General features: G+C 49.7%; 1 protein-coding gene across 1 annotated transcript in view; it reads right to left on the bottom strand.

Moving 5' to 3' along the window:
• Window positions 1-24,567, bottom strand: part of SLC6A4 (solute carrier family 6 member 4) — a 37,490-nt gene extending 12,923 nt beyond the window's left edge. The window contains exons 1-12 of the mRNA XM_008526836.2: window positions 24,276-24,567; window positions 12,552-13,006; window positions 10,181-10,315; window positions 9,263-9,482; window positions 8,221-8,359; window positions 7,531-7,665; window positions 7,076-7,179; window positions 5,812-5,939; window positions 4,417-4,529; window positions 3,413-3,544; window positions 2,030-2,129; window positions 473-573 (exon numbers count right to left, since the gene is read on the bottom strand). Of these exons, the coding sequence (XP_008525058.1) occupies window positions 473-573; window positions 2,030-2,129; window positions 3,413-3,544; window positions 4,417-4,529; window positions 5,812-5,939; window positions 7,076-7,179; window positions 7,531-7,665; window positions 8,221-8,359; window positions 9,263-9,482; window positions 10,181-10,315; window positions 12,552-12,894 (1,650 nt within the window). The 5' untranslated portion in view covers window positions 12,895-13,006; window positions 24,276-24,567. The remainder of the gene's footprint in view (window positions 1-472; window positions 574-2,029; window positions 2,130-3,412; window positions 3,545-4,416; window positions 4,530-5,811; window positions 5,940-7,075; window positions 7,180-7,530; window positions 7,666-8,220; window positions 8,360-9,262; window positions 9,483-10,180; window positions 10,316-12,551; window positions 13,007-24,275) is intronic.
• Window positions 24,568-24,802: the final 235 nt, after the last annotated feature.

Here is a 24,802-nt window from a genome sequence, read left to right on the forward strand (position 1 = left end):
TTCTCTGAGCCTCAATTTCCTCAAATTTAAAATGCAACTGTAACTGCTTCATAGAATTTTTGTGAGGACTCAAAGAGCAATGGGTGTAAGCTTAACACAAAGTCTGGCCTGCCACTTAATGCTCAAGAAATGTTATTAATCGTTATCACTGAGCAGGGGAGCGATGTGATAAAGAGACCGAAGGCCAGACTACTCCATGGTGCCAGGAGTCAGAAGAGTGGTTAGCGATGTGGGGCACGCTGACTGGGAGGGGACACAAGAGGGGCTTCTGGAGTGCCGGTCATGTGTCTGTTTTGGTATGGTTTTGGCTACAGAAGTGGGCTCAACTGATAAAATTTCATTGAGATGTACACTTATGATCTGCATACTTTTCTGTATATATGTTACACTTCAATAAAGTTGATTTTTTTAATAAGTGTTTGAGGGTGAATCATTCTCCAGGGCCGGAAGGAGAAGGGAAATAACAACTCACCAGGAGAAACAGAGGGCTGACGGCCACCCAGCAGGTCCTCCAAAACCATCCAGGGCTGAAGCCAAGCATTTCCTTCACGTCACTGCAGAACTGGGTGATGCCTAAAACCAGGTGGAAGAGACTGATGGACTGAGAGAGTCCACTGACTTCCTTCTACCCCTTGATTCTCAGGGAGAGTAACAGCTCTGGAATTTCCCCCTAGGAGGGGCTCAGGGGCAACAGTTCGGTCAGAAAGTGGCACAGGGGACTTGTCACAAAACTGCATTTTATAGCAAGCAAAGCTCCTTCTACTAGAGTGGGAGGACTGGTGGCCATTTGGGGAGGGACCTGGTGCCCACGTGCCCTTCTAAGATCTCAGCATATGTTTGATTTTATTGTTACTGTAGAAAAGAAAGTTGAATTTTGTCTAGGAACTGTGAACCCACTCGACAGAGAATGACTTTGGCTATATCCTGGAAACTCTCAAGAGAAAATTGTAACCGTGCTATTGCCAATTCATACGCCCGATCAAGATCAAGCTTCTTCTGTAAAAAGTAACTGTTAGGGAAGTGAGAAGTGAGAACTCTGACTGGTGAGAAATCGAGAAGGGGAAGGCAGGTCTGTGGCTGCTTCCCTGAGAGTGCCCAGCAATCCTCACGCAGGTCTACAGCAACTCACACACGTCGAACTTGGTCCTCTGCGTGCTGAGGAGGTGGAGAGGACTTCTTAAAAAACAAACTGGGCTCTCATGCAACTCAAAATATGGGGCCCCTTCTTCATATAATGTGCAGTGACAAACATGCTAAAGCTGTTTTATTATCACAGAAACTAGGAAAATAAATACATTTTCAGAATGAACTCATTCATCCCTTCTTGATTTTAAAGATGAAGAGCAGCATCTCTGATCCTGGTTTTCTTCATTTCAACTGCCTGTGCCCTCCCCACCCCGACTCAGGGCTCTTGGCGCCCCTGCCAATGGACCCTCATCAGCTCACTCTCTGCACTCCTGGTGGTTTCACTCTTATCAGATTCCAGGATCGAAGGAGGTGATCGGGGGGTTTCACCAAGGCAGATAACCCCAACAGGAACATTCTCGCCTCTTCCCTAGAAGATAAGCTCCTAAGCTCTGTCTCAGGGCTCTGGAGGGAGCGCTTGCTTGCAAATTGTAACCGGGGGCCCCTCTATACAGCAGTAGGTTGTTGTACACTCTGCAAAGGCATCCACTGTGCGCCAGTTCTCCGTTGTCTGTCTGGTTCTTAGAGTCAATTGGGATCTTAAGCATCCACTGTGGATGAGCTATATGGACCCGCGCTTCCTCCTGTCTCCACTGGGTAAACATTTAAATTCAGGAGGAAAAAACGTCCTTCCGAGACTACGGGCAATCTGTTGTATAGAGTGTGAAGGAAACGACGACCTGTTTCTGAAGAAGGCATTCAGCGGAAACTATTTTGCAGACCCATGAGGAGGAGACATCTTGTCCACGGCCCTGCCTTTCTTTGACAGAATCAGCCCTTCTTTATTCTGGTGTCTACGGGCTGGTATAGAAAGGACCGTGGCTGTCGGAAGCAGGCATCTTACCATAGAACCAATACACGGCAACTGCTTCGATGAGCGCAACGGTGAGCACGGCCGGCCCCGTGGCATACTCCTCCAGCAGCTTCACCACATAGGCCCCTCCCTGGAAATGAGATCACGAACCTGGTTAAGGGCCCTCTGAGCCACTGCCTCCTCTTTGTGATAGGGGCCAAAGGAAGCTTCTTAACTTAGGATAATTCTGGAAAATTCCCACCTTGAACCTACTATCAATAACCCAGAGCCTGCCTCTTGGACTGGCCTTTGCAGTATGGGCCACATCTCATCTCATTAGATGCCTCTTCCCGCTCTATGGAGCATTCTCTTCTTGTTTCTTCTCCCCACTAAGCTTTAAGAGACAAACTCAAAAGGGCCTCTGGATCTATTTTCTACTCTCTTTGATTTACTGAACACACACTGTGTATTCTACCCTGGAGAATCTCGGTCCCTAAAGACTGAATCTGGGAGAGTCCACAATACCAGACACACTGAGCGTGTTGGTCATGGTTTTACCTTTTTTTTTTTTAAAGATTTTATTTTTCCTTTTTCTCCCAAAGCCCCCCAGTACATAGTTGTGTATTTTCAGTTGTGGGTCCTTCTAGTTGTGGCATGTGGGATGCCGCCTCAGCATGGCCTGGTGAGCCGTGCCATGTCCGCACCCAGGATTTGAACTGGCGAAACCCTGGGCCACCAAAGCAGAGGGCAAACTTAACCACTCAGCCACGGGGCCGGCCCCACAGTTTTGCCTTTTGTCCTAACTCACAAGTTCCTTGTGTCCTACTCAGGGCCCCACAACCCCCCTTAAGCTCCAGAGCCGTTGAGGGCATGGCTCGAAGATGCATATCTGCAAATTCTGCCTTGAGTCAGGAGGACAAGCCTCGGATGCCTGTGGGTGCTATCTGATGCCCATTTCACAGTTTCACAGTATTTGCCTCAGCTACAAAAAAAAAAAAATTCACTGGAGAGAGTTTGACTTCTTCACCAGTGCGAGTTCTCTGGAGAAGACAAAGTGACATTACGACCGTGAGATGCCAGCCTTTAGATGTTCTGCATATCAGGACATCAGGGCAATATTCCCATGAACGCAGCCCTACAGACTGGAAATAGACTGGAAAAGCAAATCTTAGTCTTTCTCCAGATATTCCGCCAAGGCTGAAATCCAGCTGAATCTACTGTAAAATGCTCAGATCCTCCAGACACGACGCACAGAGTCTACAAACAGATGCCGCCAGAAACAGCTTTCCTTCTTCTCCTGGATGACAAACTTTAACAGCAGTGACAACCCCTCTTCCTTTGGCCCCAAAGCCAGGGCACCATGTAGGATGGAAGGGAAAGAACATTCTGTTGCCCTAGGGGAGGCTGACTCAAAGCTGAGGGTCATGTACTCACAAAAGTCAGGGTGATCAAGGATCCAAAGAAGCAGGTAATGACCACACCGAGCACAAGCCACTCCCGGCGCTGGGACCAGATGTGGGGAAACTCATCCAGGACAGCTGTGATCACCCCCTCCAAGCCTGCAAACTGAGAGGGACACACAAACGGTCACCATGGAGGCTTTGGGACAAACCTCTTACCTTCTAGGACAGTAAACAGGAGGGAGAGGTTAAGACTGCCAAGTGACCAGTCAAGCTGATCATGACCAGTTCCCCCTACTCACTGGCCCTCACTGGGAATATATCTCCCTGTTTTACACTGTCATTTAGAACCCATCCCTAAGGACATCAAGGAAAGAACATATAGCACATGGATAGGGGTCTTTATGTCAGCTCTCTTGGGGAGACTTTGGTTGCTCCAGAAAGGCCAACTCAAAACTAAGACTCATTCCACACTAATAAGTGCAAGGCGCTGAGCTGGATGCTGGGCGGCAGGGTACGAAGACACAAGAGTGAGCTTGCCCTAGTCTTTAGGTGCCAACATCTGGTCAAGGGACAATGCATAACAATAACAGTTCACATATGTGGAGTCCCGGGCTGTGGTCGAGCTCTTTACTCTCATTATCCCATAAAGGACTCCCTAATGTTCTAGAGGGTGGTAAGGCTGTAGCTAAGGCGGGAACAAGGAAGGGGCTGGGAGAGCACCTGGAGGGAGCAGCCAACACCACCTGGGTGGCGAGGATGGGAAGGAATAGGCACAGCTTCCTCCCCCTCCTCCCCCTCCTTCCTCTCCTCCTCCTCCCCCTCCTTCCCCTCTCCCCCTCCTTCCTCTCCTCCTCCTCCCCCTCCTTCCCCTCTCGCCCTCTTCTGCCTCCTTCCCCTTCTCCCCCCTTCTCCTCCTTCTCTTCTTCTTCCCCTTCTTTCTCCTCTTCCCCCCCCTCCTCCCTCCTCCTCCTCTCCTTCCTTCTCATCTTCCTCTTCCTCCCTCCCCAGAGCCAATTTCCCTCCCCATTCGCTCACTGTGCTGTCCAAGCCCAGTGTGATTAACATCAGGAAGAAGATGATGGCAAAGAACGTGGATGCTGGCATGTTGGCAATGGCTTCTGCATATGTGATGAAGAGGAGGCTGGGGCCTGAGACAGAGAGGGAGACAGGAAGAGGTGGTCACTGAGACCTGACCTACAAAGGAAGTTTTCCTCTGTCCCCAAGGAAAACTCAGCCACACCAACAATTACAATCCTCGTCACATGGCCTTATACATGAATCAGGCTTTGATACATAGCAAATGCTTCCTCACACTCCGCACTGTCTTACCTGGCCGTCCCGACGTCCTGGGAGGCAGGGAGGGAACAGTGTCTACCTTGAAAAATGTGTACCCTAGCCAACGCGGGGAACGGAAACAAACCCAAAGGGAGCAAAGCTGTACACAAGAATGAGAGTTTCCACTAGAGGATAATTCAGGGCCTTTTTCGGGGCTGGGAGTGGTGTCCCTGAGGTCTCACAGCACTTAGCTCTCTCTGATGTCTTTTTTTTTTAAAGATTGGCACCTGAGCTAACATCTGTTGCCAATCTTTTTCTTCTTCTTCTTCTCCCCAAAGCCCCCTGGTACATAGTTGTATATTTTAGTTGCAGGTCCTTCTAGTTGTGGCACGTGGGACGCCACCTCAGCATGGCCTGATGAGTGGTGCCATGTCCACGCAGAGGATCAGAACCGGTGAAACCCAGGGCCACCCAAGCAGAGTGCGGGAACTTAACCACTCGGCCGTGGGCCGGCCCCTCTCTGATGTCTTTAGCTCCGGAACAGTAAGAAATGTTAAATTGATTCCAGAAGAGTCATAGAGGCTTCGGGATAAAGATCTCCTGCTATTTTAAAGTCTCTTTTGATAGTGTGAGGGACATGTCTTCAACCTCTCATGAGCTAAATAGGAGTGCCCTAATTTGGGGTATGGGGGAAAGACAGAAGTATGTTAACAAGAAAGCCTGGGGCTCCATCCACAAGATCTTATCACCTCTTTTCAACATCTGTCATTCTTTTTCTTGAAAACCTCACAGTACAGTAGAGTGACTGTTTCATCTACATTTTACTTTTCTGCAAGGGGAACTTCTAAGAATTAGTAATCATTTGCTTTCTAGACTTGGACCCATCACAGAACCCAAACCCACATGTTTTAGAAGCCATCATCCAAGTCATGTTTTCAAGCCCACAGTGTATTCAAGGCCTCAGGACTGGGAGCCAAGGGAGCTGCCTCATCCCCACCATGGCCTGAACACATGGAGAGGGTTGAGATCTCCAAGGCAGTAAGCTTCTCTAAAACCTCTGAAAATTTTGAAAGGTTCAAAAGTTAGATACTCGTAAAGATCCAAAAAGCAGCAAACAATGGGAGCAAGGGGCCTAAACAGAACCTGAGGTCCTACCTGCATCTTTGGCCACCTCAGACACATCTTCATTCCTCATCTCAGCCATATACCCCAGCACAGTGAAGATGACGAATCCTGAAACGAAGCTCGTCATGCAGTTCACCACACTGGTCACCAGGGCGTCTCTGGAGCAGAAAACGCAAGGGGGCTGAGATATTTCCAAGTTAGGAGTCTAAGGAGCATCTGTCTCCAGCTGTGGCACGGGGGGAGCAGGCTGAGCTCACGGGGACTTCGAGCCTGTCCTGGTGCCCCCCTCTTCTCCTCCCCATGCCCGGCCTCTCAGACTGGTCAGATCAGCCTTGAAGCACAAGCTGCTGTTATCACCACGCACAACATGAGGAGAACAGCAGGTCAGGAGTGGTTTTAAGAGATGGTCCTGCTGTGAACCAGCACAGCACAGACCTTTGGATTTCAAACAAGGCTTGCTCGGAAGCAGGGCCCGGGCTGGAGTGGGGGCCGGAGGGGGGCCTTGGCCTCACGTTAGTGAAGTCCTCAGATTTAGACTCTTGACATTATGTGCAAATGAGATTACAAAACTGCCACAAGGAGATACCCTGACACTTTTAAAAGAAGACCTCATCACACAACTTCAGGCCAATGTCCCAATGCAAGGCCACATTGCTTAGGGTGCATGTGAATTCCTTTAAAACAATTAATAAATTCTATAATTGTCTTATGAATAGCACAGGTTGCTGGACATTGCCATCTGTGATAGAACATTAAAAAGTTAACTCTAAAGATGATGAGTGATATTTAAATCATAATTGGTACAATACTCCCTGTTTCGTCAAAATTTCTGAAATGAGATTTTGCTGCAAAAACTATGGCATTTTGTGTTGGTCAAAAGAGTTCAATCATTATACTTCTGTGTATATATACAGAAATGTATTATCACATCACAATTTTTGTTGTTAAACACATTAACAAGTCAAACCTAAACATTTAACGTATGTTGCAATTTTTGTAAACCTGCTTTGAGATTTCTTGATTAATTTTTTTGATATACAGAGACTCTCACAAAATGGAAGTGGCCTGGGGCCTCTCTCAACCCCTGAGTGGCCCAAGTGAGGCTATGGTCTGTGTGGGTGCTCTGGCCATGGAGGAACTGGTCAGGGACCTGTGGCACCCCTGAGGGTCAAAGTGTCAAGATGGCCCGAGCCCAGCCAGGTTTGAGGCCATCAGTTCAATGGCCTTCCTCCAGACTAGCTGACTTACTCTCACCCTACTTTTAAGCTTTGCTTCGGGGGGCCCCGATACTCACTGGTAACAGTTGTTGTTGAATTTGTTGTAGCTAGCAAAAGCCAGTAGGACCCCAAAGCCAGGACCGAGAGAGAAGAAGATCTGAGCAGCAGCATCCACCCACACCTGGAACACAGCAGAGGTCAGGGTAAGAGCCGGGACCCAGGCTGCCGCTGGGCACCAGCAGGGTTGTGCCCTCATGCCTCCACGTGGCTGTGTGCAGAGGTGAAAAACCAGCTCCAAGGCTCTTTCCAGGGTTGGCCACAAGTGCAAACAAATGTGGTTTCTCTTCCCACCATTTAGGCATAAACCAGTCCAGTGGCCTCAAGTGTACTTTTCATGCTTGTATTTATGGTTTACAGCATCACTGCAGACTTGCCGCTGAACCCAAATCTCAGCTGTTCCTACCGTCCTATTCAAAGGACCAGCTTCAGTGAGTGAAAGGACAGGTGCGCACTATTTTCCTCATTATCTTACCCCCGTCTCCAGGAGTTTCTGCCAGTTGGGTTTCAAGTAGAAGAGAACACCCCTCCAGGCTCCGGGGAGGGTGGCCCCCCTCACCAGCAGGACCGAAAGGATGACGTAAGGGAAGGTGGCTGTCACCCACACCACCTGGAAGGAAGGGAACAGGTGATCACCCTGTGGATGCTGGTGTCTTTTACTCTTGCAAACCTCCAAGAAAGGAGATCTACCTCTTTTTTACTGTAATTTCAGGAGGCAAGGTGATGTGGCAGAAAGATCACAGCCTTTAGACTCAGAAGGGATCTGATCCACTGCTTGCTGGTACTAACTACCTCTAAACCGCCCCCCCCCCCCCACCGTAAAATGGGGAAAACATCCAGCAGGAGACAATAAAGTACCAGTGTACATAAAGCACTGAACATGGTCCATGATAGGTTTTTAATAAATTATTGCCATTATTATTCATTGTGAAACCATCAGTGGGTTACAGGAATTTTTTTTTAATTATATAATAGTTCTTGGGATTGGCCCATTTCCAGAATTTTTCTAACAGATTTTATGAAGAGAGACTAAGCATCATGGAATGTGTTTGGTATTGAAGGAAACAATGTCTCCCTGTCTATGGCTGTCCAGGTTTCTGAGTTCTGACTTTGAGGTCCTCTGGGTCCCCTTGGCAGGAGCATCAGCAGCCAGAGTCCTTCTCACCTTGCCAGATGTCTTGACACCTTTCCAAATGCTAAAGTAGATAATAGTGAAGATCAGCATGATGCAGAGAGCTAGCTGCCAGCTGATGCCCCCCAGGTCCTGGAGTCCCTTAGATCGATGGACCTGCAGGACGTGGCGCCTGGAGTGAAAGACAAAGAAAGGCCCATGAGATGGTCTGAACAGTGACCTGAGCATCCTATCATTGATACCTCTAGGAGGGTGCCAAGAGGAAAAACGGACACTGTGCTGCATAGACCAAGTGGTACTAAGTCTTAGGAAGAGCCAGGACTGGCTCTGCTCATCCTGAAAGAGGGAACAGCACATTCAGCCAGCCGACCCTGGGAAGAGTGTTCCGCCCAAAGGCTGGCTTGCAGGCCTCTCCTTTCCTGGCTAGGAACTAACGAACCTGGAAATGTGACCAACACAACTGGCTTCTGGGTCCAGGAGGATCTGGATGTGTGGTTAGTGGGCCCCTTCCATACCCCAAAAGAGCTCTCTCTTTGGGCTGCCATTGCCTCAAATTCCAGCATTAAAGAATACTACCTACTCCAGGCATCTTCTTCCAAAGGGTAGATCCCACTTATGAAGTGAATACCTGAGACAGAAACTATTTGAACAGTTTCAAATTATTGAAGTAGCAGGAAGCTTTGATTCCATGACAACTGGCTGAGAGGAGGGCCCAGGAAGAAGGGCAGTTTCGATGCAGGGGAGTAATTCTGGAATGTAAAGGTAGAGGTCAGCCTGGACACGTTGGGGCAGCCTGGAATGGCATATCAGGAAGGCGGGGGATGGCACAGAGAGCCAGATTATGGAGCACTCCAGGAAGAGTTTCCCAACTGCAAGTCCAGCCTGGGGCCAGCCCTGCCACTCCCTCACTCACCTTCACTCACCTTCACTCCCCCGCCCTGAGAGCATCACTTCCAGAAATCCATCAGGAAAGAGGTGAGGGGCCCCAGGCCCGCACCCTCCTCCTCCTAAGAAGCCAAACCCCCGGGGTGTGGCCGGCCCCTAACAGACCACCCCCTCACTTACATGCACTTACGTGTAAAATTCTTCTGCAGGCGACTTTGAGTGGAGCGTCCAGGTGATGTTGTCATCAGAGAAGTAGTTGGTGCAGTTGCCGGTGTTCCAGGAGTTCCTGCAGCTGGTCCAGGGCAGCTGGTCCGTGAAGGAGGAGATGAGGTAGTACAGAGCCCAGGCCATGATGGTGTTGTAATAGGAGGCAATGTAGAAGGAAATGACGCAGATGGCGTAACCGATCCCTGGGAGAGAGAAGGTGAGGGAGGCCACGGGTAAGGGCGGCCCAACAGTGAAAGACTGAAACAGGGCGCTGGAGGGCTCTGCAGCCCGGGTGAGCGCCAGCGGTAAAGGTGGGTGCCGCCATTCATTTCATTCCTCGAAGACTCTGGGAGATGGCGGGATAGTGCCAATGTGGTAAATTCCTTATATGTATTTGCAAGATTTCAGGTTTTAGAAAATGTGTGTGTATGTGTTGTTAATGCTTTGAAGTTTTTCTATTTAGTTTACTTTTTTTTTGAGGAAGATAAGCTATAAGCTACCATCCGCCGCTGATCCTCCTCTTTTTGCTGAGGAAGACTGGCCCTGAGCTAACATCTGTACCCATCTTCCTCTACTTTATATGTGGGATGCCTGCCACAGCAAGCTTTGACAAGCAGTGCGTAGGTCCATAACCAGGATACGAACTGGCGAACCCCAGGCCACCAAAGTGAACCACTGCGCCACGGGGCTGGCCCCTGCTTAGTTTACTTTTAATTGCCATTTATTCTGTTTCCCTTTAACAATCTCTTACCACTTAAGCAGTCAAAAACTTAATTACTCAAGTTATCTCCCAGGGGTCCCTAAGGCTGATTCCAGAGGAAGGTCCAATTCCCACACAGTGACGGAAATCCCCACTTCCTTGAAGGACACACTCACCCCCCCACCCAAGCCTTTCATTTACCTTTGAAAATGGGGCAGACTTTCCTCCATATGGAAATGCATCCATTTCGGTGGTACTGGCCCAGCGCGAGCTCCATGTAGAACAGCGGGATCCCCCCGAAAACGGCCATGACGGTGTAGGGCAGGAGGAACGCCCCTGAGACAGAGGAAAGACAATTTCACGCCTTGCCCACGTCTGTCCCAGGACAGCCCAACTGATCTGGACACCAGGGGTCACGCCGAGAATCGCAGAGCCATCTGATGCACGAGCGTCACAAAGCCATCCTGTGCTGAGTGACCTCACGCAGTGCTCCCTGGTCTCAGGGCTTTGGCAGAAGCAGCAGTAGCCAGGGCTCCACAGTGGAAGCGAGGTTTTGGAGGAGGCAGAGAGTAACGGAAAGAAAGCTGGGTTTGGGAGTCAACAGAAGAGGCACGGGGACCAGTTCCACTTGTAAGTGCCAGGAGGACCCTGGGCCACTTCTCTCCGAGCCTCTATTTCCTTCCTATAAAATGACAGAGTTGAGGAGAGCTCAGGTTCTCAAACCCAGCCAATGCATCGTAATCACTGGTAAGCTTAAAAATCACAGCCGCCAGATCTCCCGAAGCAGGAGCTCCGGGTACAGGTATAACACAAACGTTTTAAGCTCTCCAGGTGATTCTGAAGCCATCAGTACACGGACCAGCGTGTGGGACCCTTGAAACAGATCTCCTGTGACAACTGTACAATAGCTGCAATAATCTACACGTCTCTGAATTAGTATCTTTGTTCATCTGTCTTATCCCTGACTCCAGACATTTGATTATTGATATTTGGCTATATTTCCATAACTCCACTGAGCCAGAGTGTTCCCTCCTGAGCCACCTTTGCAGATGTGGCTGAAAAGGGTAGTTTGTGACAGAATGAGAAAGCAAAGAGCTCCTGCATCACTGGAGATGCTGGTGTCTCCCGGCTCTCATGGCTGAGGCAGAATTTGGAAATGCCAAGTTGGGGATTGCTCACCTGCAGCCTGAGTTTTAGCCCAAAGGGTGGGTCTGCTGTGATTTTCCCCGATGACTTGCCCTTCCATAAAGTGCTTTGAACCTGGAAACCTGAAGTCAATGCAACTCAAAAAGATGCCACCTTACAATCACACTGGGTAAATCCAGCCCGAGAATAAGAACCACGTGTGTTCTCACGGTGGCATTTGTCCAGGGGGTTTACTTGACTAGCTTCGCAGTAGGGAATAAGTGGAGGAGAGCTGTCACTGGTGACGCAGCCCCTCATATAATGCTCAGGCTAAAGGTGAGTCCTCCCAAGCTGGAGATAAGGTGATTCCAGCTTCCGCTCTTCCCGGGCAGGGAGTGCTGGGCTCCCCGGGGCCCCCCCTGGAACTGCCTTTGCAGCTGCAAGGACCAAGGTCCTTAAAAGATGCAGCAAATCCAGGTATCTCTGTGTCAGGCCATGGCGGAAAGGAGGGGGACACAAATGAATTACCCCCCAAACTTCATTTTAGCTGCCCTCCCAAATCTGTTGGCAGAGCTCCTGTCAAAGTAAATATTGACCTGTTTGACTCCTATTTCTCGTCCTTCTCCTATCCTGATAGCAAGTCCAGTGTCAGCTAAGAGGCCCCAGACCTACTCACTCCTTTCCCCTGCTCTGCTCTCTGGGGCTCCCAAGTCCATGCCTACAGTCAGCTACTACTTTTGATAATCTACAAGTTATCTGCTCTGGAGGCATTAGGGGTGGAAAGAGGGACAAGAAATAAGGCTCTGGCCTCGAAAATCTAACACTCTCCTAGGAGAGATAAGGCATTTCCACGTATGGTTGGGGTTGGCATTAATGTCATTCTGTGGCTGGGTTCAGCTCTGGATCATGCCCAGATTGTAACTAAGACTCTGGCTAGACCTGAGCTGATGCCCTTCTCCGACCTCACCCAGGTCAAAAGGCCCAAACGGGTCTGGGACCCTGGAGCCACCTCCCAGTTTTTCCTTACATAGGTCTAACGTCTCTGGACTCTTCTGAGCAGAACCTGCCAGCAGGAGTGAAGAGGCTCAGCAGAGTGCTGAGGGCCATCCCTCACGTCTCGCCTGCTGGAGAGTGGAGCTTGGATAATGCAGCAATGAGAGGGGGGCTCTTCAACAAATGAAGCACCAAAGATGCTGGGAAGCTGGTGAGGGCATGTTTGGGAGCGCTTTCAAGCAACTTCATAACCCAGAGAGCCTCAGACACGCTGACTGAAAGTTCAGGCTTACTGGAGATTTGTCTTGACTAGCCTGAAAGTCTAAGCAATCATGTTCCCAGACTCATATCAGTTAAACAAGACAGAAAAGACATGATTTATCCTCTGTTCTCCCAAGAAGATCCAAAGACCACCCCTAGGTCAGAGACTCTGCTCGTGGCCCATGATACTGACCCCCTCCGTTCTGGTAACATATGTAGGGAAAGCGCCAGACGTTGCCCAGGTCCACGGCGTAGCCAATGACCGAGAGGAGGAAATCCAGCTTCTTGCCCCAGGTCTCCCGTTCCCCTTGATGGACCTCAGCCACTAGGGTGGTGGTGGCGGCCAGGATGGAGTGCTGAGTGTCATCACCTGCACCAGGGCTCGGAACCGCTGAGTACCCATTGGAGATCTGGCCAGACTCCGCCTTATCCCCAGGGGCAGGGACCCCCTTCTGTAGGACTCCATCTTCCTGACAATCTTCTCCATCTTTACATGCTGACGGCTCCTTCTGGGAATTTAAGGGTGTAGTCTCCATCCTGCTGGCTAGTAGATGATCCTGACACCCATCTGCCGAGGACCTGATCCGAATTCTTGGTGCTCCAATCTGTGGATCTCCTCAGCCCTTCACGTCAGTGGGTCTGCAAGCTCTGTGGGAAAGGCACAGGGAGAAAGGAGAATAGAATTAGGTATTTTACTCGTCTTTGGTATTAACTCATCATACATCTTAAACCACATTAGTTAATGGGATTACAACTGCACCTGTTAAACCTGAGACATATTTGCTCTATGAGCATCAATACAAGCAACCTTTTCCAACTTATACAAAGTATCAAATCACAATCAAGTAAACTGAAAAGGAAAAAAGTAAAACAACAAAAATAGACAGCAAATCCCCAAGTTTTCGCACAGGCTCTACTCGAGAATGAAGTATTGACCCCACTTTGAGGGACTGGCAGCTCACGCCGGAGTTGACCACTGACTCAGAAGAACGTGAGAAGACGGCTCACCTCAATGAAGCTTCACAGAGCCCTTCCTGCGTCCTGGATGCTGTGCTGGGAAAAGGACAAATAAAGAAGCACTTCCTGCCTGCAAATAGATACGGACAGTCCTCTCCATCACAGAAGAGGAACACTCAAAGGATGTTTTATATCAGCTATAGATACAACTTAAAAAGGAAAAGAGCAAAGGAGAGAGGTGAAAAGGCCACCCTTTGCAAGGCACCCCTCACTCCTTAGCTGCAGACTTTTTCTCACTTTCAGTAGCCCAGCTCGTAGAAACCTCTGGGCAGCTTCTAGCTGCTTCTGGCTGTGTCCAGACCCTCTGTGCTTCGGCTGTCTGCATTCCCATTATGCCTCTATGAGTCCAACCGGGCCAAACGGCACTGCTGCTCACCACTCCTTCTTCCTGCCACTCCCCAGCAACTCCTGAGGCCAATCCATTGGTGACTCTGCAACAGTGGGCAGGCGGGCACCCCTCATCCACGCCGGAAGAGCCAGGAGGTTACAGATGCCAGCATGACTGGTGTCTCTGTCCCCACGCGTCTCGGTGGGGAGGGCTGGGCCACGGCCCCCACGCCTTCATATTGCTGCCAAGGGCCGAGGTGCAGGCAAGTCAGCTCGGCTCTCTGGTTCGAGGTCTGGGACGTCAAACTTGGGGTCGAAATCTGAGCTCTTTTGGACTTTACACTTATGGCCTGTTATAAAGTAGTAAGGAGCCAAGACTTTGCAGCTAATTTCATTTCTTCTGGCCCTTAACTTTTCAAGCTCTTGAAACAGTTTGGGAGTTGAAACATGTTTCTGCTTAGCTCAGATCACATACCTTTCTAGGACAAGATGTCCAGCGATGACGGCTACCACTATTCACATCTGCAAAGACCTGACACTAACCCTTCAAATCCAATGAAGGGCGAGGAATTGGTAGCTAATAAAAATGGCCTCCTATCTATTTGGGGCTTTCAGTGACTGTGACTTAACTATCCACACGTGGAAGTGTGAAGACGAAAACGAAGTTAAGTGAAAAATCACAACACAAAGTAGGAGATTCACCCTGATGACCATGGACGTAAATGCCAGCAAGGATCAGACATAAACACCAGGGTAGGCAAGTAATTAGAGTTTTGTGTTTGTTGGGTTCTTTTTTTCTGTAAAGTAGAAAATAAAAATTTAAAAGGTATTAATTGTTGCCAAAAATATCTACAGCAACAAGACAGAAGCCAGCCCTATGGAGCTGGGTGTGTGTGTGTGTGTAAGAGGGTGGGGTAGTGTCCTAGGTTCTACCCTATCAGTTCTTTGGTCCCCACCCACAACCCTCCCTCGGGCTCAAGGATACAAACACCACTCGTAGAAGAATATGAATTTCTGACAAAGAGTGATTTGGATAAAACCCCATTCTGCTCGTCTTTAGGCTGCGGTCCGCCTCTGCCTGCTCTCCATCCCCCAGGACCTCAACTACACTTGACAGACTTTTTAAATAACCACACCTTCACCATAAGTAACCATTTACCAAGCCAAGGGATTTTTTTTAAGTTTATTTTTTTTTCACGAGAGAGATGATAAGATGTCAATATATTTAAATACACAGCTAAATTAAACCTGAACTTGATGGTCTCTGGTTGTGTTGTTGGAAGAAGGCCAGTGCACTTCCCTCCAGCCTATATCGACGACATGTTTTCCACATTAAACACTGGAGACCTGGAAGACCAGATGGCAGAGAAAAAGAGCCTCAGACATGTGGCCAGATGGCACCCAACTGACAGAGCTGCCTGCAGCCTGGGCCCCTGCCCTTCATCTTTTTTCTCTACCTTCGAAATTCTACCCCAAATTTTCTGGAGGAACTTCTTCCTATCTTTAATAATAAGACATTCCTCTTATTTAAATTGCAACTTAAAGAACCACTGCACCCCCCAACTTTTCTCTGGCCTGTCCACCACGGTCTGTGGAAGGCAAAGTTCACTATCTCTGAAGCGAGGCGTTGGGTCCGGAGGGGGAATCAACAGTTAGCCATCCTCGTGACTCCAGCACCTTCCTGCTGCAGGAGTCAGATGATTTGTTCTAGATTTCAGTTAGTTGCTCCCTTGGGTTATTCTGCAGGGAAGCTGGCAAACGTGTGCGGGTTGGTGAACTTTTGGGGAGTGATGTGTGTTCCTCAGGGTCCTCAGGGGTTCAGCCCCCACAGCATCTGATCTTCATTGCTTGGCAACTGTAATGAGCAGCTCCTAGAACAGTAATATACTCTTCCCTATTTTTGTTCTGAGCATTACAAAGGTCTTGTTTCTGGAAATATCCCCCAGCATTTTTTTTTTTTAATTTTATCAACAGGCTGAAATGGCCCAAGTTGTAAGAAAACCTGTTAAGGGCACTCCTCAGCCGACTCACGACTTCAGGTTGCCTCTCCCCAGAAGTTGTTCTCTCTCTGCCCAGCTCTACTTTCTAGGGCTCTCCTATTGCGCTCCCACCCTGAACATAGAAACTGGGGTGCAAGCACGTAAGTTACAGCCACTTGAAGCCACCAAACAAGCAGGAGACATCTCCTTTTCTTTGATTCACTCTTCTGCCTTTCCCAATTAGAAGAAAACTCCTCCCGGTTACTAATCGGGTTGGCGAGGAGCAGATGGCCCAGATTGGGGCCCGTTCTGCCTAAAGGATGCTGCCTGTGGATCCTGGACTCCTTCCCCTCTTTTCTGATTCTACAGAGCTCTGACAGACCAGGAGGTAACGGCGGTGGAGAGCGAGCTGGCCCCGGAATACACAAGTAAGAGTCATTAAGAAGGTTGGTTTCTAAGAATGCTCTCTTGAAAGCTTTCTTTTTTCAAAGATATTTTTATCCTGCTGGGTAGAGAGATTGCAAATGAGGTCAATAGTACAGCTGTAATCTCCCCCAGGTAGCCCTTGAGCTTCTCCGTGCCCAGAAAAAGCCCAGAAACCTTTCTTTGCACCTGAATGTGAGCCGTTGTCCCAGACTGAGCAGGTGAGAGGCTGCAGGTGCTGCCTCGTATCCCAGGTCCTCTGTGGGACGACAACCTGACAGGCAGGAACCTCGTCCCATGTGTCTCTGCACACGAGGCACAGCTGGACTTTCTGTTGACAGGCTGCCTCCTCTCAGCCTGGGGGGTGGGCTAATTCCCTCCACCTCCCCATTAGTAAAAAGGATTGTTTCCATTTAAACTCCTCCGGATCAAATCTCCATTCCTCTTTGATAAACTCCGTCTCTGTAGTCAGGGGAACCAGCATGGAACACGCAAGTGATTCCAGCGATTACTCATGAAACCACCCAGCCCTGGGGTCACGCCGGTGACCTGATTTATCTGTTTGACGCCCATCAGCACGCTCTAAGCAGAAATCCTATAGAAATTTTGTACTTTGACTTCACATGTTGAGATCAAAGTGAGTTCATTTCTCAGGACACAATTTTCATTTTCAAGAAAACAAAGTCAGCATGAATAATGGGTTTATCACTGAGATAAGATTAACTACAGGTCATGGAGCCAAGGGGCAATCTGCATTCTCTACTCAGAGGGAGTCTAAACCCCAGAGACGCCTACCAAGGATGACAGGATTTAGCCCTGGTGCTGCAAGCGCAGTCCACACTGAACCCGACCCTCTGCCGCGGATCAAAACCGATTCAGCAAAGATACACTGTATGCCTACTGTGCGCTGGGCTCTTGGAGACAAGACAGACACAGTCCTGCCGTCACGGAGTTCATGGCACACGCCAAAACCCAACTGGTAGGAAAAACAAGAGTCTGCGTAAGACGGGAGAGGAAGGTGCTGCTTCTAAGTGCTGCTGCCCATCCTGCTGTCAACTGAGACTGCTGCTGAGCTGCCGCGGCGTGCTTAGGCGCCTCACATTTCCAGCTGCAGAGCTGCCCTCAGACTTTCAGAGTCTTCCGCTGCTGCTACTGCACAGCTTCTGTCACTGGCCCCTGGGTTTCAGTCGGTTCTGGCTCACAGCCTCCACAGCGCAGACGGCGGTCCGTGTCTGCACCTGTTGAAGGCGCCGTGGCGTGCTCTGAGGCACGCGCTGTTGTAGGTGGTAAGCCCCAGGGACTCCCTGCTCGTCTTTCAAACAAAATAAAGAGACTTCGTGATACGAATGGAGAGAGTAGAGAAAATTTGCTTGTTTTTTGGATATAAGGGGGTAGAAATGAACCCCATTAGCACAACTATCTCCTTATCCAAAGAATTCTTTGTAGGAGACAGACTTTAATTTTTTGGAGAGGAACTAAATAGGCTAAAATCCTCAGGGCTTTTTGGGCCACTTACCATGAGAAAGGAAGAGTCTCTGTCCAGAACTTCCCCTGCCTGGGAGAGGACAGCTTCGAGCTTTTCTCCACTGTAAAATCTAGACTGTAAAAGCTAGATGATTAGCCATTTGCGGTGGGGTTAAGATCATGCCAGTGGCCGGGTAAAAGTACAATGGGTTATTTATTTTGACTTTAATAAAAAGAAATGGATTTGGCATGGAGAGGCACGAATCGCCCTCCTCTGGTGAACACAAACAGTCAAGCCTGGACTAACCACCTTCCAGAGACATCACTTAACCGTCCCTGTGTGTCCACACCCCTCGGCTCTCCTGTCTCACAGATCTGCACCCAGGTTTCAGATCCACCGTTTACTGCCTATGGGACTTCGGGCAGGTTGTTTAACCTCTCTGAGCTCCCATTTCCTCACATGTAAAAGCAGACCATTAAAGTTCCCACTTCCTAAAGGCTGTCATGGGAATTAAATAAAAGTATGACAAATGCTTAACTCCGTGTCTAGCAGATGGAAAGCATCAAGAAACTACAGTGAGTCGATGGCCACTACACCAGCACACTTACACAACCCATTCCGCTTTTCTACTTCACAACCCAGTCAGGGAAACTGAGGCCCACAAGGCTAAGTGATTCAGAGCCCACAGCACAGCAAGTGGGCAGCTTGAGCTAATAGCTAGGGCCTCCTTCCCCTTCCAGGGGCCCTCACTAGTTCATGATTGTTCCTCTCAATCGGTGGCTTGGAGTCGCTGGGAAACTTGTCAACAGCAGATTCCTGGGTAGCTCTTCCTGAGATTCTAATTCAAGAGATCTGCGGGGGTGCTGCATTTTTAACAAGCATCCCAGGTTATCAGGGGTGGGTGGGCCACTGAGCATGCCCAGTACATCCCCACCATACAGGTTCGTTCTCTCTAATTACCCTGCATCCTCCGAGGCCTGGCTTAAGTTTCTATCCACCTCCTCCATGAAGCTTCCTCTCACCTCCCAAGCCCAAGATGATCTCTCCCTACTCTGCATAATTACTCCTTCATCATGCACCATTGATCGTCATGTATCATTGGTTGTCTTTTGATGTATATTTGCTTGGCATCCCCCTGGAGCAGGGGTCATGGCTTATACAGCTCTGTGCTCACATACTTGCTGACCCCTGTGTACAATGCACAGCTCCCAGCCTGGACGTTCTGTTTTGGGTTTCCTGGGTGCAGAACCAGGGAACCACGGCTGCCATGCTGGCCGGTTTGGGCCTCGGGGAGGCTGTCCTCTGTCTTCCCCCGGTCCTATTCTCAGGGCCCTGCCCCTCCTCGCTCCTCACCCATCAGGAAGATCTGTCCACCTTGAGGGCAGAAGGGAGACTGTCGCAACAATAATTTTCATGGACTATGGACTAGAAAAGACCGACACGTCCAGGATTACAGAAGAGCCCGGGTTGGGTTGTGCCTTTAGAACTTGAATCAAGTCGGAGCAGGCACAGCCGTCAACCGCCCGTGCTCCAAACGTGAGCTGCTTGTTGGAACTTGGAATACACATTCTTCCCACAGAAATAAATGTTGTAAACGTTGGTTAGCCTCCTGAGCTGGCTTACAAAACCAAAGTCTAACCTTAAAATACTAAAACATCTACGAGGCGAGCTGGAAAACTCGGCATTGTTAAGTACTACAAAAGGGGGTGAGGGGCTGACAATCAAACTGATCAGAAGTTATTTCTCTATTTATTTTAACATTCTTTCCGGTTTTAGAGGAAAACTAAGGAGAGAAGGACATGGAAGGGGAGAAAATTGTATAGATTCCACGGAGGCATCTTTTTAGGCATCTTTAAAGAGCTTTAGAAGTTGATGACATGAATTCCTTTGTTACATTTAACTTCACAACTTACATTTTTTTGCAGAAAACAAACGTGCTTTCATTCTGTTGTTGTAATACCTTTCAATGGGCACAAGGCCAGGAGACAGACTTGGGAAAGTGGAACAGGTGATGTGTTCGATTAGGCAGGGTTACTTACGAGTGTCACTTACACCTTCAAACATTCCTTTACTGTTGTCATGAGGCAATTTATGTGGTAAATAGAAATCAAGATAAAAAATATGGGAGCATTTCCAAACACAGATTTTCTTTTTCTTTTTTTCTTTTCTTTTTTTTTTCAAAGATTGGCACCTGAGCTAATAACTGTTGCTAATCTATTTTGTTTTTTTCTTTCTGCTTCTTCTCCCCAAATCCCCCCAGTACATAGTTGTATATTTTAGTTGTGGGTCCCTCTAGTTGTGGCATGTGGGACACCGCCTCAACGTGGCCTGATGAGCGATGCCATGTCTGCGCCCAGGATCCGAACCTTTGAAACCCTGGGCCGCCACAGCGGAGCGGACGAACTTAACCACTCGGCCACAGGGCCGGCCCCAGATTTTCTTTTTCTTAATATCAGTATATTACTAAGACTACTTACATGTAAAATGGATATGATTAGACCCATAAAGGGAGCCGAGAGAGAGAGGGGAGAGAGAGAAAAGCAGACCCAGGGGGAGGGGGTTATTAAACGAGGGTGGATTTACCTGTGGCAGCTGAGCAAGGTGGAAGAGAGAAGGGGAGGAAAAAGGGATTTGAGGTGGAATTAAATAAAACATGAGTGATGAAGATGAGAGGAAAGGGGGAACTGGGCCTGCTTCTCTGGATGGGGCAGATAGGGGGAAGAACAGGGTGGGGGGAGAGACGGGGTCAAGCAGCAGAGTGCAGAGGGGCACGGAGGCCACGAGTGGCCACCTCCTCAGTCACAAGACGTTTGTGACTTGGGTGAAGTTGCTTGAAGGTGCCTATACTCTTAGGTCAAGAAGTTCGGAAATGTGCTTTACAAGGAGTCACATACACAGTTTGGGGACATTCATGAAAAATCAGTTCATCGTTACACAGTATTGATCTAGTTCTCAGATGCACTGAGATGAGGGCAAGAGACAGGTTCTCACCCACAGGAGCAAACGTCTCAGAAAGTAATCCGGTGCCACCCCAGAATAGCCATCTCCTCTCACCCCCAGTCCCTTCCCCTCTCTTCCGTCCCTGTCCCAGGCCCTTTCCTCTGAAACAAGGGAAAGAGGCGGCTCACTTGATTAGCGTTTAAAAACAACACACCCAGGGGAGAGAAGGACCAGAAGCACAGAGACTCAAGTTCTCGGCCAGCTGCGTCCTCCAGCTCGGTGGGCGGGTTCGAGCAAACCTCCGGGCAACTTGGAGCAGCTCACCTCCAAGGCCCTTCCAGCTCCGTCCTTGCCTAATTCTAGGGAGTCCCTTAGAGGAAAAAGTTCAGTTCATTTTATTTTCATTCAGCAGCTCAGTAACAAAGGAAATAAAATGTTCTTTTCTCCTGAATACTCCCAGAAAGGCCACACAGAAACACAAGAAGGCAAAGGCCCCCTGACTTGCTCCCTCCCTCCCACCGAGCCCACCTACAGCCTCCAGCTCGGGATTGTCCAGGGCACACAACTGGCTCTCCCAGTTCTGCTACTCGGCCTTGCCCAACCGCCCCTTACCTCTGCTTTCCCTGCCTCAGATAACTGGACCTCAAGGTCCCAGGAGACCTTCCCCATGCCATGGGCCACTTGTCAGTGCCTGGGAACCCTGGCCATCATCTTCGTGTCTCCACGTCACTGGGATTCATCTCTCGTCCTGCAGTCCAGGGGTTTCTGGGGCTAATGGAGGCCTATCCAGTCCTGTCTTTAAAAAGCCTATGGCTTAAATACCCACTGACAAGCACCCTTGGTCCAGCGTTGGGGTGGTAGCAAGGGAGCCCCTGCCAGGTGCCAGGGGAGCCAAAGGAAAGAGGAAAATAAGGCAGCCCAACTGCTTCACACGGCCTCTTCTCTACTCATTTTGTCACCCATGAGACACAGGACTGGGAAAACACTCAGGTTTAAAAATGTGTTTGTGACATTCAGTAAATGAGCATTCATCTTCCCAGTCACCAAGAGCTGCAAAGGTCAGGCTGGAGGGAATGGCCCCTGGGCAGAGACGTTACTCAGAGACCATTTCTGAACGTGGACCCAAGTCAGCAGGACGAGCTCTACCAGAAATAAGGCGGCTGTGTCAGCCGATGGTGGGTCGTGCCCACCCTGGAGAGCAGTTCACCCCTGGGCCGAGGGAAAATCATTTGTGCCAGGTTTCTTCTAAAGGCTAGTCTTATCTATTTTCCACCTGGGTCCCCCCTAGAGAGATGCCCGTTTTCTTTCCTTAGGGTGCTATTTTGCCTGGTTAAGCCCAGAAACTGATTCCCTACAGGAGCAGGCTGAGCCAGCACCACTTGCTCCAGGAATGGAGAGACGGGTGCTTTATCAGACCTGTGACTCCACATGCAAGCTTGATCCAGGCACATGACAAACCTGAGGGGAGTGCGGCCGACTGGCAACAGCTCAGTGCCTGGAGAGAAAAAATCGACACAGCCCAAATCTGCACCCTCCAGAAGCCGTTTCTACTGCACCACACCCTGGGCGTCCTGCAAAGGGGACTCGGGCAGTCGGGAGCCGGGCCCCTGTTGGTTGACCGTGGCTGCGGTGCAGGACTTGACCGTGCGTGTCAGTGTGCAAAGCCGCCTCCTCACAGTGAAAGCCGGGGGCATCTCTAGAGGATTCTGATTTGATGGCAACATCTGGGCAGAGAGTTCCAGCCCTCAGGCATTTTGTACCATTATTTCAACTCGTGTTTGCTCAAAGCAGAGAGGTTGGGGTCCCAGGCACAGAATGAACCGGAGGGGTCCTGGACATCATGTTACGCAGGGCTCCCTCCTCCCCGTCACACGGCGCCGAGTTCCGTGAGTCACAGACGAGCTGATCTGTGACTGGGAATAACTAAGGTCCAAGGCACCTTCATAAACTGACAGAAAAGTGACTGCATGTTTTCCATTTGGCCATCAGGCGTCTTTATTTAAAAAGTCAAGTCATGACCATATCCTGTTGATTCATTAAGCCAAATTAAAACTAAACTCCTTCAGGCAGCTCTGCCTTTGTTCTCCCAAATTACACCATTTGATGAGTCTGAAGGAGAAGGAACTGCCACTTACTGGCTTAATTTCTGGAATTACCTGTGTTTCTCCTTGGAGGCAGGTCTCCAGGGGGTTTTTGCAGGCCTGCTGTAAGAGACGCCCCCTCCAGCCAAGCACCTCCGTTCCACAGGCACCTCACCCACTTGTGAAACTCTCTGACATGCCTCTCCAAGTTTCATCAAAATGCCCAGATAGCTCTGAAAATCCCCCAGAGAGGAATTTCCGAGGTTTTGCCAATTCCATTAAAACTCCAACATTATTTTGTCCCCACCCCCACCCCACCGCCTGCCCCCAGTATATATATTTCCTAAGCAAGGAGACTGAAAGCAATGGGTTTGAATACCTGTGCTGGTGTCACATCTCTGAAATGTTCTAGATGGATCACCAGAGGGTTGAGGGGGCTTCTGATTAATTGTGAAGCAGTCTCAATTGGCTCTTATTCAGGTTCAGTGAAAAAAAGAAAACCCCATGCCCCAAACAGCTTGCTTAATTTGCAGGAGCCCCATAAGAACCTGCCTCTCTTCCATGATGGAAGCAGTCACCCCGACCTCAGGCTGACGGAGGGAAATGTAAGCCGTCGGACATCAGTGCCTCCACACAGAAGCACGTAATGGTACAAAGAGCCAAAGCTCTGTGTTTCCGTCCACTCCTGACAGTCTAAACGCTGCTGCTGCCCATGGCGCCCCTCGGTTTCAAGAAACACAAATCCCAATGTTGCTTTCCTAGACATTTTTCCTATGTAACCGAAAGCAAAACACATTAAATATTTGATCTCGTCTTACTATGATGAAAGCTAGCAGACTCATAAATAATCCATTGACCTGGTTCATTTTTCTGGACAAAATTGATCATAAAAATACACACACACGAGCCTTCATAAGGTCTGACTCTTAGAATTTTACCCCCCTCAAATTCTTTAGAACACTAACTGAAAAAGGAATTCCATAGGCAAAGGACTCAGTGCAAAAAGAAATGCTCTCTCTCGTGTTCCTTAGCTACAGAGAGCTTTTTCAAAAACAAATTTGAATGTATACATTTTTCAAGCAACTGATGGTGACACACTTCTACTGTGTAAAACCGCTCGCTGGAGTTTGAGTTTTACATAAATTCTGAATGGCCTGTGAGACGGCCGAGCGGGCATCAGCTCTGCCAGTGAAAACAACCCAAGCGCACAGAGACTCGTCCCACTTAACTGTCATTCAGAGATTTCTCTAGATATTTGGGCACTTATGTCAACCAGAACTCTCCCTGCAGAAACGCCTTTCCATAAAGCCACTTGCACGCGATGGCAGTAAGTAAAGATCAAACACAAGCTATGGGTTTTAAACTAAAGCAACTTTTCCCAAGGCGCAAGACAGCACTTTGCTTAAGACCATCTTTACAGGGTCTTCCTCTGGGACTCAAAACATCACAAAGCCCGTGCATGCAACAGACAAGGGAGCCCTCCAAAGTCCCCTCGTCCACTCCACGTTCACCTTTTCCCTCCAGCCCGTCTGCTGTCCACACTCGCTCCTACGGAGAGGGCAGCAGCAAAGCAGGAAGCCCACCGCACAGGCGCACACATGCCCTCGCCAGCGCCTGGGGAGGTGGAGCGGGATGAAGTTCTGGAAAGAAGTGTGGATTCGGAGCGACAAGGAAAGCGGACCCACCTGCCGGGAGTCCGCGGGGAGGCTGGTCCCGGGGCTCTGCGCGCGGGGACCCTCGCGCCCTCGAGGCACCGGGGCGGCCGCTGCCTGTGAGGGAGCAGGCGCCGAGCGGCCGTATTTGTACTCTCGGCCCCTCACATGGTCTGATCTCTAGATAGCCGCCGCCAAAGAGCTCCTTAAGGATTTTTGCGTCACTTTGAGCCGCACAAACTTTACGGTTCCCCGCGGCTGCGGCTCGGCGTTCCTCCCGGGTAGGGGTGGCCGCCGGGGCGCGCTCACAGGGCGGGCTGGGGGGGTCGGAGGGGGCGGGGGGCCGGGCCGGGGAGGCGGAGGACCCTCCCACATGCACACACTCGCGCGCGCTAGGAGGGACCAGCTCTAGGAAGCGAGGGAGCCCGGGGCGCTGAGGGGGTGGCCGAGCAGCGCTGAGAATCCGAAATTTCCTGCTCTCTACCCTTGCCCGGGAGGGGGGCTGCTCCACAACTGACAGGTGTATTTCCTCCCCTACCAGTTGCTCCCCAAATTTTATT

Source organism: Equus przewalskii, chromosome 10 (assembly GCF_037783145.1).
Source record: "Equus przewalskii isolate Varuska chromosome 10, EquPr2, whole genome shotgun sequence".
Lineage (NCBI taxonomy): Eukaryota > Metazoa > Chordata > Mammalia > Perissodactyla > Equidae > Equus > Equus przewalskii.